This window comes from Myotis davidii, unplaced genomic scaffold (genome assembly GCF_000327345.1).
Source record: "Myotis davidii unplaced genomic scaffold, ASM32734v1 scaffold199, whole genome shotgun sequence".
Lineage (NCBI taxonomy): Eukaryota > Metazoa > Chordata > Mammalia > Chiroptera > Vespertilionidae > Myotis > Myotis davidii.
Genome location: NW_006290680.1, coordinates 2,376,344 through 2,389,129, shown reverse-complemented (window position 1 = coordinate 2,389,129; position 12,786 = coordinate 2,376,344). Strand labels below are relative to the sequence as shown.

At 44.3% G+C, this 12,786-nt stretch overlaps 1 protein-coding gene across 1 annotated transcript in view; it reads left to right on the top strand.

Moving 5' to 3' along the window:
- The window catches only part of PTPRT (protein tyrosine phosphatase, receptor type T), a 720,009-nt gene that overhangs the window by 624,375 nt on the left and 82,848 nt on the right, over window positions 1-12,786 (top strand). Inside the window, exon 16 of the mRNA XM_015563947.1 lies at window positions 12,401-12,588. Coding sequence (XP_015419433.1) covers window positions 12,401-12,588 — 188 coding nt within the window. The remainder of the gene's footprint in view (window positions 1-12,400; window positions 12,589-12,786) is intronic.

The window sequence follows — 12,786 nt, the reverse complement described above, 5'->3', positions numbered from 1 at the left end:
GGGGAGCAGAGGCTGAGTCCTGGAAATGCCACAGTAAACAGCAGAGACAGGGCACCTGCCTTCATGAAGCTTACCATCTAGTGAAGGATACAGACATTAAATAATTTCACTATGAATTTTCCAATCACTATTGTAATTATGGAGACAACATACAGGTCCAGAAAGCTACACTGTGGTTCCTGAAGGTGATATTGTTAGGATGTAACGTGGTACTCTCAGATGGGGATGGGGCAGACAGGTGTGTGTTCCTTGATATCTTCAAGTATTCAGAAAAATTAATAATTTATTTTCTAGTAAACACCCATCTACTCACCACCTAGAGCAGTAGTTCTCAACCTGCTGGCCCTTTAAATACAGTTCCTCATGTTGTGAACCAACCATAAAATTATTTTCGTTGCTACTTCATAACTGTAATGTTGCTATTGTTATGAATCATAATGTAAATATCTGATATGCAGGACGGTCTTAGGCAACCCCTGTGAAAGGGTCGTTCAACCCTCAAAGGGGTCGCGACCCACAGGTTGAGAACCGCTGACCTAGAGTCTACCATTAACATTTTATAGCACTTACTTTATCACTTATTCTATCCCTCCCTCAATCCATCTTGATTTTTTATGCATTGCAGAGGGAAATTTCAGACATCAGTATGCTTTCCCCTGCCCTAGTACTGCACTATGCATATCAATAATGCAGACACGGTGTTCTATTTTTTTTTTCCTTTCAGGTAAAATTTACATATAAATAAATGCACAAATCTTAAGCTTTCCATTCCATGAGTTCAACAGTTGCATACATTGGTGCAACTCAACCCCCTAATAATATGCAGACAGGCCAGGAAGATGCCTCCTGCCATTCCCAGGCAAACCTTGCCCCATTCAAGCCAATTGGTACCCCTGTTCTGATCTTCTTTTCTACCATAGATCAACTTTCTGTTCTAGAAAAGGGAGTGACTTCTGAGCTGAGTTCTGAAGGAAGAATAGGAGTCCACTTGGAATTGGAAGTTTTGGGGAATGTTAACCATTCCAGGAGAATAGCACACACATGCAGACTCTCAGGTGGCCAAGAACTTGTATGGCTACAGCCTCCTGAGCAAAGGACAAAGAGCCACAAGATGCAGCAGGTGAGAGAGGTGGGAGCTAGAGTAGTCATAGCCTTCGAGCCATAGTAAAGATCAGGAACATGGCCATAGGGCAGTGGCCAGCCAATGAATGGCTTCAGAGAGGAGGTGCCATGCTTAGCTTTGAACTTCTAAAAAATGCTCATGCCTCACTGTAAAGAAACAAAAGAGAATTCAGGTATATGTGAGGATGCTGTTTCAGCCATTATGGGGAAAGAGAGGAGTAGCATATGTGAGGTCCTGGACATGGAGAGAAGGGACCATCTCTTTTTTCTCTATTGTGTTGTCCTATAATGTCTGGCACGTCTAACAATTATAAACCACAGTGTTACATTTTCCCTTTCTCTAATGATTTTTTATAGATATCATTCATAAACCCTTTGTGGAAACTGTGGTTCAGAGAGGTTAAATAACTTGCCCAAAGTCACACAACCAGTAAGTGGTAGTGTTGGGGTTTTTACTCAGGTTGGTTTATGTTCAAAGTCAATTCACATTTGACCACCTCCGTGTCTTCAGGGAAATATGATGGGAGTCTCTCAGTCTTTCCAATTGGAATAATTTATTTCTTTGTTACATCATTTTTCTCAGCCACCCCAGAATTTTCAAGGTGGAAGTCTTCCTCAGTTGCTAGCAATCCCAGCCAATTTGGGTTTACTTAAGGATAAGTTCATCTGTAGCCCAGATTTCACCTTAATGATGATTTGGGGATGGGAGAAGGTGAGTCAACCAATTGGCTCTACCAATACCCAGTTTTATTTGTTTTTATTTGCACTGTGCGTAGCCCTGCCAAACACAGAAATGGCATGCAGGAGCCATCTACAGGTTGTCATGCTTGCGGGCCCAGTAGATCCCTTTATGTGTAACTCAGACCCTTCCTCGTACAATCCCAGTCTATCTCTTTGCACAATTTCCCTCTCAAAAGCCATCCAATATCGTTCTCTTTCCTGCTTAAAATATTATCAAAACTCTAAAATTACTTTTCTTTATTATTTCTGCTTCAAGTAGCTAACTCACCTAGACACGTTCTTCTAAGCTCTTTGACTATTTATATTAACATGCACAGCCATATGCAGAACTTTTACTAAGAACATTTAATAACCTCACACTAGTATTAATCTTGCCAACACTGAGTAAACTCACAGTTCTTACTTTACCACACTTCACTCTCATCTGATAAGTAAGCATTCCCCAGGAACGCATTTCTTCCCAGCCAATATTTGTACCATACTTTAGCATTAGTTTACAAAATTGTGTAGACACCTATCTCATTGTCAGTATGGAATATTTTTCTACTCATTAAGTTCATATATGTGCCTCTGGTGGCTCATATATGCAAGAAGCCACCTATTGTCTTCACTAGCAGAGAAGTGTAAACAAGGATCCCAGAATGCTGGTGAACCTTGAACCCATGGCAAGGGCCAGAGTTATTCACCGATTGTCTAGTCCAGACAATGGGGGCTCAAGCTATTTCCTGATCAAATAGTCTCAGAGTAAATCCTTCTAATATTTACTGACCTTTAAGATAGTCTGTCTGTTACCGCAATTACCTGCCTGACTAAGAGCTAGATGTGTATCCAAAATTGAATAAAAGATGACAAGGCCTGGGCACCAGTGGAAGTCCTTTCTCTTGTATTGGGCTTGCCTGCATGGCCCCCAGTTTTCCAAATTATTTCTTGTCTCATTTCTTTCATTTGCATACGGCTTGTCTTCCGGAGCCCGAACCCTGAACCACGCGGGATGTGGAGTCATTCACACATACATGTGTCTAATAGTACAAACGAATGGTGAATATGCAGTAATTAATCACTAGACTTAGATGTTCCATGAAAGGGCTGTGTTTCCAGTGAGCTAAAACATGCTGAAAGTCCAGAATTATATCTCTTCTCCTTTGTGGTTAACAGTGTATTTCCAGGCTCTCATACACTGCCCTCAGCTTTATGCTCCTCTTCTTGGATCACTAAGTGGTTAAGGCCTAAGCATCCTGTTGCTGCTGCACGTCTATTGCTTCTGACACACCCAATGGCTTCATTTTTGTTTCAATTGAATTAGGTTTATGAAGCCTGTGCCAGGGAACACTGGTGTCAGCACTTTTGCTGTCTTGCTTTCCCATGGATTTTCATAAATTTGTGACCCCCTCATAAAAAATAGAAAACAATGATTTTCAAAGGTTATGTTTATAGTAAAATCCTTTCTTCAAAAACAACCCTACCTAGAAGTCTATTTCATAGAACAGAGATTTAAAAAAACATTTAGCTCTGGTGGGAGAAGTGGGCGAAAACCCATGTATTTTTTAGGCTATGCCCCCCACACACACATACTTGTACATGCATACACACACATGTACATCCCCAAGACCCCTCATGGGAGTCCAATTCTCTGCCCATAGGAGAGATCCCCTTCCTAATTCGGCCTCAGCTCTTAGGATGCTAAGTCCACAGACTAATAATTCGTTCATTCCTGCCTCTCTACACGATTGAACCTCTCACTTTATGATTTATGAAAAATGAAAATGATGACTCCCCACTAATCACTTAAGTAAAGACTGATGGCTTTTAATGAACAGGATGTACTAGTAAGTCACAGAGCAAGGCTATTACAAGAATGGCCCCTCTAATGTTGAGCAGTGCACAACATGACAGCCACACACGGTGGCCCTATGGACCCCCGGATTATAGGAGCATCAGGGAATGTGGGGCCTATTTATGGGGCTCTGGCAGACTTCAGGGTTACACTGAGAGATCCTTTTTTTCATTATTGCTACAGCCACCCAGGGTCCAGTAGGCAGCCCTCAGCCAAGAGACAAGAGAAAAACTCACAGGCTCCTTCTGTTGCATGAAGGATCCTTTTGGCTGTGGTGGTGGTCACAGGAATCTGCATTTTTTTTTCTGGTCAAGGGCATGTACCTGGGTTGCGGGCGCATCCCCGATGGGGGATGTGCAGGAGGCAGCTGATCGATGTTTCTCTCTCATCGATGTTTCTAACTCTCTATTTCTCTCCCTTCCTCTCTGTACAAAATCAATAAAATATATTTAAAAAAAAATAAAAATAAATTGCATAAAATGAAACATGCATGCACACATGCACAACATGAACACACACACAAGCACATGTAAACCTGTTGAGACCTGAGTGAGGTCCGTGGAGTGTAGCCATGATTGTGACCTTGTACTTCAGCTATGCGAGACAATAACACTGGTGAAGAGTATACAGAACCTCTCTTTGTTATTTCTTATGACTGAATCCAGTTATCTCAAAAAAGAACATCTTTGTCAAAAAAAAGGGGGGGAGGGCGAAAGCCAGTGCTCTGGTGATGGGCTGATCTGACCTGTGGCTGCTGACTCTGCCACCTTCATCCGTCTGCAGATGTGTTCACGGTTTTCCGGGCCATGTACTCACTCGCCAGTCTGAGCATGTGATAAACGTGTTCTGCCAGTTTCTAACAATTGGGAAGTGGTTTATTTGTGTCTTTTCCCCCCTCTGTCATTTTTAGCAGAGGTTTGTCTAATTTATTGGTGTCTTCAAAGGAAAGAGCCAGCTTTTACTTTTCCTCAGCTTCGTTATTGTGTCTTTAACTTCTATTGTGTTCCATTAACATCTGTTCTTATATTTATTTACTTGCTTTCTACTGTCAGTGACTAGATTTTTCATCTCTAGAAGTTAAGTTTGTACTTTCAAACCTGCCCGTCCTTCCTCCGTGATGGGTTGCGTGATTGCTGGGGTGCACGGGCCTTCCGTTTTCTCTTTAATCAATCGGAATGTGGCTATTTTATAGTCTCTTTGATTGTTTTATTATTTTCCATTCTTGGGAGGCATATTTCTCTGTGTCTCACATCTCCCGACTCCTCCTCATGGGGACACGCTTCCTCAGATGGCCTGTCATTCTTTATATTTTATTTTCCCTCTGTGAGTTTCTCTTCAGTGGAGGCAGTTTGGTTTGGGGGGGGGGCATTAATGTGTGTTGAATTATGAAAATACCTCTATAGGGTGGTTTTTCATTAACTTGTCAGAACAGGGGATGTTCAGTGGTGGTTGCACAGGTTTCTGTGTTTGCATTTTGTCTATCACACCAGTGACATAAATGCGGACACAGACCACATGTGGTAAAGGCCCATGGTTTCCTCGCCTCTATTTGAAAGCTACATACCCTCCTTTTTCTACTAATTGATACCTTTACCTTTAACTTAAACACACATACTACAGAGATGTGACCATACATGCTTGAGATCCTTTAAGAACAAGATTGATATATGTTGACTGTCCGTCATGAAAGGTGAAGATATACTTTTAAAATATTTTTTAATTACAGTTGACATATATTAGTTTCAAGTGTATAGCATAGTGATTAGAATTTATGTAAATTACAAAGTGCTCACCTCCATAAGTCTAGTACCCATCTGACATCATTCATAGTTATTACAATATTATTAACTATATTCCCAATGCTGTACTTTACATCGCCAGGACTGTTTTTATAACTGGCAATTTGCACATCTTAATCCTTTCCCCTTTTCACCCGTCTCCCAACCCCCCTCCCATCTGGCAACCAGAAGTTGATATACTTGTATTTTTAGTGATGCATGTGTCACCTACTTCCTGGTTTTTGCTGGTAAAATTTCATACATTAGGCAAGAATTTTTATATTCGCTTTTTATATAGTTTCTCTATAAGAATCCTTTTTTGTAGTTTATTCTATTTTATTCACATTTGTTCCCATTTTTATATTCACATCTGTGTTAAACTGATTTTGGTGTTTAACAAATTGATTATTTTATAAAATGCTTACCTCCAACCTTGTGGAGTTTTTTGTTTGTTTGTTTGTTTTTTCCCCACCTCCCCATGCCTCTGGACAGGGATCTGAGCCAGTAGCCTCCTAATGAAAAACAATATATATGAGTGTATCGTTTGGGGCACAGTATTTTCCCCTCAAAAATTGTGTTCCACTGCTTTCTGGCATTTAAATTTGGGCAACAGAAAATATGGTTAGCATTGTTTCTTTTCTTTTACAGATAATCATTTTCCCCAGCCTTGATGTTTATCTGAGCATTTCTATGTCAATACTATTTAAACAATTGAATTATGAGGTCTGTCCTATTTTTAACTTGTACGTGGAGAACTCTTTATTGAAGATTTAGGTTTTTATTCTGCCAAAGAGCTGCTTTTACATTATGCCTCTTATTATTTCTTCTGTTCCATTTATTCAGTTCTCTCCTCTAGCAACACCAATTATCTGGCTGTTATGTGTCTGTTTTCTTTTCTCTGAAAATGTCTTTTTGTTACCTTTGCACATGAACACACATGAGCAGATGATAGATACAGAGGAAATAGACATCTCATTGTTATACCCTTGCATTTTCACTGCAAGGTTCTCAAACTCATCTTCTGCAAGTTTCTGCCTATTGCTTATTCTCATTACAGAATCCAACGCTCATTTCAATTCGGCCATTGCGTCTTGGTTTCCTCACAATCTTCCCTTGCCTCACCCAGCAAGAGTTTTTCTTCCTTTTTTTTTTTAAAAAAAAAAAAAGCTTTTATTGATTTTTAGAGAACAAGGAAGGGAGGGAGGTAGAGAGATAGAAATATCGATGAAAGAGAAGCATCCATCGGCTGCCTCTTGCACACCCCCTACCAGGGATCAAGCCCGGGCATGTGCCCTGACCAGGAATTGAACTGATGACCTCTTGGTTCATGGGTCCATGCTCAACCACAGAGCCACACCAGCCAGGCACCCAGAGAGAGTTTTTTCTAGTTGCTTCTTAACTTGATCCAAGTTTTGAAATATCTGTTGTCTTGTTATTTAATCTTTCACTTCTTCCACGTTTTCTACAATGCATTTCTATCTTCTGTCATGTAGGTTACGATTCCAGTAACAGGAAAAAAGTCAAATTTGTTTAAAGAATAAGTTAATGTATTATCTCACAGGACCAGAAGTCAGGAGTTGGAGCTGGTGCTATGGTTGGGTGAAGGAGATGCTTAAGGATGTCATTAAGGACCCAAGTTCTTTCAAGTTCTCCACTTGCCCACCTCACAGGGGCATTGTCATCAGCCTGGCTGTGTGGATGAAAGATCGCTCTAGCAGCTGCAGGCATCACCCCCACATATGGTAATATGTGGGGAGCAGGGAGGCCACTGGAATGTTCCTCTTAGAAGTAAGGACAGCCCAGCCGGCCATGGCTCATTGGTTGTCAGTCTATGAACCGGAAGGTCATGGTTCGATTATGGGTCATGGCACATGCCTGGGTGTGGGCTCAATCCCCAGTGTGGGGCGTGCAGGAGGCAGCTGATGGGTGATTCTCTCTCATCATTGATCTTCATGTTTCTCTCTCTCCTCCTCCCTTCCTCTCTGAAATCAATAAAAAATATATATTTTTAAAAAATAGAAGTAAGGACACCTTTCCTAGGAGCTTCTGTCTCATTGAAAATTTGACAGAGAGGATAAGAACACCTGCAAGTAAAGTGGAATGTGCCCCTAGATCTGGGAAGAGGGTCACCCTCCCCAGTCACACAGGAATATGTAGTTACCCAAACTAATTTGAGGGCTCTGCCAGCAAGGAAGGAGGTACCAGATGGTGGTTGGGTAGACAGCCAACACTGACTGCTTTTTTCTTTTGAAAATTGTCTTTTTCTCAGCATCCAAGAGTGTCCTATTCCTTATTTGTAACATGGGGGTTTTCTAAGACCCATGTTGTTTTGTTTCTGTTCACTTAACTCTAAAGGAGGAGATACCACTCCAGGACGCATTTACCATAAACCGAGCAGGCAGGTGCTCATTGTTGCCCTCGCTGTCTCGCTGGTTGGAATCCATTCCTTGTGGCTGAAACAGGAGGCACAGGGATGTTCACAGCCCCACCCCCCTATGGCCTGTCTGACACCATCCTTCCCTCCGATGTGGTGTTTGGGGTGGGGGGGTTGTGCATGCTCCCTCCACAGAGAGGAGGATGAAGGATTGATTTATATATTGGAAGGAATAGGTGAATCCTGAAGGCACCGTTCCCATGAGTGTTCCCATCACAGTCTTCCTGACACTGAATCTGCATTCAGGGCACAAAGGCCTTTATCCATCATCTGTTGTCGTTGCCACGTCGGAGACCCCCGTAAAGGGACTGAGGGGAGAAAGGGCTTGGAGATGCCAACCCCTCATATTTGGTTGTTAGGGCCTCTGATTCTGAGCCCCAGAAAGGACATAGGAAAAGAAAAACACTCTTTATCTATCCTTCAGGCCGCTGTTACTTCAAATAACAAAGTATGTGAGTGTCAGTTGCCAATTATATCATGTCCATTTCAACTTCATAAAACATGGCACAGTGGGTGGCATTGTACTTGCTATTAGTTTTACAAGTTCTACCCTTTGCATTTGGTTAGAGAAGTTCATTCATTCCATCTGCCATTACATTGAGTGAGAGCACACCATCTGTGGATATGAGGATAAAGAATGTAAAATACACCAGCAATAGTTTTATACGGACTATATGTTGAAATATTAATTTGCTGTATTGGTTTAAATAAAAATGTATTCTTGTTCCTTTTTAATTAATGTTGCTATGAGAAAATTTTCAGTTACACATGTGGCTGGCGCTATATTTCCACTGGACCCCTTTGCCCCACCATGTAGCTCCAGAAGGCTCTCATCTCCCTGTCTCTTTCTTCCTCTAGATCTGTGCGGCCCGACACAGTAGCCTCATGTGGAAATTTACCTTTAAATTAATTGAAATGAAACAAAATTTAAAATTCCGCCCCTCAGTCATATTAGCCATATTTCACGTGTGGTGAGGGGCTCCCATATCGCACAGCACGGGCCGTTTCCAGCACCATGGAAAGGTCCACTGGACAGAGGTGATGTAGGTCATACGTAGATATGGCCACACCCACAGAGATGGGATGGTGAATGCCTAAAGCATGGAAGCGTTTCCATGGTGCCTAACTCTGCAGCACATCATCCTCCCATCCGTCTCCTGAACGCAGGTCCCTTCCTGCCTTTGTTAGGCTTGTTTACGCACACTTATCTCTCCTTTCCTCCTGCTCGGGCTGCGGTGCACTTATCTCCCTCTGAGCACACCCCACACCACCACCCCCACGTGAACACGGGATCTAACACCCGTGTACAATGTAGGTATTCAGTAAATATATGTTAACCAGTTGGAGTGGCAGTTCCTAGCAAGCAATTGGAAATATGTGGCTGAAGCTAGAGGGAGATATATAGTGCCTGGTAGCAGAGGGGTGAGAGAGAGAGAGAGAGAGAGAGAGAGAGAGAAAAGGTCAAAGCCAGACTCCCAAGGAAGAAGAAGGAGGACCTGGTAGAGAGACAGAAAGGAGGAAATGGAGACGGTGGTGACCCGGGACCTCAGACATGTCACCAAAATCCCTTTGCCCACCTCACCAGCCCTCACAGACAGCGACTAGAGTTACTGCAAGGGAATTCACAGTTTTAGGCAACAGCTGCAGAAAAGGGCAAAAGAAACCCAAAATATTATTATGTGATTGATAAACATGCAGGACCCATAAATGAGAAGTTGAAATGGCCTGAGAATTAAGGGTCTGGTGAGGAGAAAAATGAAAAACGCCCTCTCCCTGGGCCAGCTGGTTTGAGTTACATTTTACGTGCAGCATGTGAGTTCCAGCACCCTTCTGAATTAGCAGCAGAGTCGCACATTAGTTTTAAGGCTCCCTCTCGAATAGGAACATCATAACGCTTTTTAATTGGGGCTGATAAAAACGTAGCATTACTTGTAGGTTCCTGAGAGAAGTGAGTTGTGAAATTGGGTTTTCATTAAACCTAATGATGGAAAATTAAGTATAGTGCGGCGGGTGAAATGGGGTGTGATAAAAGGCACCACGTCTGCATTATCGGAGGTTAATAAGGGAATAGGTGAGGTCGGATGCATTGGAAAAAGAGTCCAACTAGTTGAATTAATAAACCTTGAAAATCCCTTGGTTCCGAGTCTTCATAGCATCATTAGCTCCAGCATTGACATTATTACAAATGTTATAGCAACACAAGTTGCTCAATTTCAAATGCATTTATTTTCCGTTGCAGCGTTGGTTTTGCCGACACCAAGTTTACAGTCTGTCAAGCCGTGTGTTTAGGGAAAATATTCATATTGGTAGCTCTTTGGTTTTGGAAACATTTGGCATCTCACAAAAATTGCCAGGTGCCCATTGCCAAGAATCCTGTTTCTGCCAGGCAGCCGGTCTCGCAGGCAGCCCGTGCCTCAAGTCCTTGGGGAGACCATGGGTCTCTGAAGGCATCTGGGGATGGGGGCTTAGGTAGGAGACACTCACTGGGCTCCAGCTCCGTCTCTCCTGGGAGCAGGGCATAATCTAGAGGAGCAAGCTCAGGCACTCCTTGCTTCTCCATCCCCGACTCCCAGTCCATCACTGGAGTGATGCTCCCAAGATGCCTCATGTCCCTGGCAGTTGACATGACAGCATGACCCCTACACAAAGTAGTGGGAGTCCTTAAAGAGGATTCCTCTTCAAACCCTCCGACAGCTTCCCACTGGCTTGGAGATGCTCACACATTCACGGTGTTTCTAGACAGGCCCTCACATGGACTCTCCCATCACATTTCCACCCAAAGCCATCACTCCCTGTCCACCTCCTTGCTCTTACCCAAAAGCACCTGGCTTCTCCGGCTCCTGTTCTTGTCTGTTTTCCTACTAGACCATCAAGACTTGAGGGTGGAATCTGCATTGCTCAGTGCACGGCCAGTGCCAACCCGTGTTCCTGGCATAGAGTGGGTTCCCAGTATGTCTAACTCCCCATCACAGGGTGAGATGGATGGAGAAGAGAAGCAGCCCCCACGTTCGCCAAGCACTATGCTTAAGCAATGCCAGTGAGGATGTGTTCCCTGTTATTTAAAATCCCCGGAGAAAACGTAATTGGTATTTTTATGTGCTAACATCTCACCTAGACCCTTCTTCCTTGTGCAGAAAGCTGTAAACTAGATCTTTATGTTGGCAATTCTTTCCTTCCTGGGAACAGTGTTTCTCAGGCTGCCACACAGAAGGAGAGCTCACCTTCACGTGCAGAGTCAATGTCCTATGGGCTATTGTGACATGAGGCACAACCAAGCCGAAGGAAACATGGTTTTTGAAATGACAAGTTGCAGAAAATCAGGAATATATGTTAAGCCACCCAGGGAATGGGTATGGCATAGGCCTAGTGGGGGTCCTGCCAGGGTGCCTGGCTGAGCCTGAACACACCTGGCTGAGATACATCAAATCTGACTTCTCATCTCATACATGCCACAGACAAAAGGTCCAGGGCATAGACTGTCCATGTCGTTGGGAAAAGGTTGGGCAGATCAACCCCAGAGGTTCTGGGGAAGATACACCGGCCCGGAAAGACCAGCAAGGAGTGCCAAGCAGTGAGGGGGTAGGACTAGAATGTGGTTGTCCAAGGGGAACAGAGAATCTCAAATCCAACCTCAGCAGGCATCAGTTCCCAAGGTGGCCAAAGAGCAGAGGACAGTTAGAGCAATGCAGTGGGTGTAAGGATTATTACCAGGGGAAAATAGAGATCGTTTATCAAGGAGGGATGATATGAAGGATTTAATGAGACTTAGGACCCAGGCCTGGGAGAGGTGAAGGGCAGAACTAAAGGAGGAGATTCGGGCCTCCCTACCTGCAAGGTGGGTTCCGTGACCCTCTTGGAGCAAGAGTGTTCAGTGGTGGGGAAGCTGGACAGGAGGCCGAAGGTGGTCACTGCTGTAGAGCCCACAGTTGGAGAGGGGCTCCAGTTCCCTCCTCCCAGGGTACCACCCAACAGAGACAAACTGGTGGAGACACTGGGTCCCGGGGATGCAGGCAGGTGGATCCGAAGCACACACGCACGTGGCCCTGGTCTCCAGGACCCTGAGGCTTGGCAGTCAGGCACCTGCTTCCTAAACAGGAGGGCGCTCCTGGTATCTAGCCTGCCTGGCTTCTCAGAGGTTCTGATATTGGCCAGGATTGGCCAACACCACCCTGACGATCCTGAAGGCCTGGGATGGGGCGGCAATGGCAGCCAACCTGGACTTAGTCTTTACTCCATCGATATGTACCCTTGAGATGGAACAAACCAAGGGCTGTTGTGTTCACGCGTTGGTTTGTTGATTTAATTTTTCAGTCTACCCCCACAGCCATGCCCAGGAAGCAATGTGTCTCTTTTCTTTCTCTGATTTCTTTATTAGTTGAATCTTGAGTTAGTTCCCTCTGGCCTCCTCAGGTCCTGCTAAGGAAGGCACAGAGGACTGAGGGCAAAACTCCCATAGGTGATGGTCTGTTCTGCCTCTTCTCTTTGAAGCAGATGGCAGTCGCGGAGAGCTGTCCCAGCCCACTCTCACCATCCAGACCCACCCCTACCGGGCCTGCGACCCCATGGAGATGAGCTATTCCCGGGACCAGTTCCAGCCGGCCATCCGAGTGGCTGATCTGCTGCAGCACATCACCCAGATGAAGAGAGGCCAGGGCTACGGGTTCAAGGAGGAATACGAGGTAAGGGACCGCCTGTGCAGACACTCCCAGATGGGTGCAGAAGCTTCTGGGGCTGAAGGTTTGCCACTAAAAGTTTAGTCTCTGGACCCGCAGCATCAGCGTCTCCTGGGAGCCGAACGCCCAGACTTACTGAATCACTTACCCGCATTTTAACAGAACTTAAGAGACTTGTATACCCTTTAAATTTGAGAATCACCA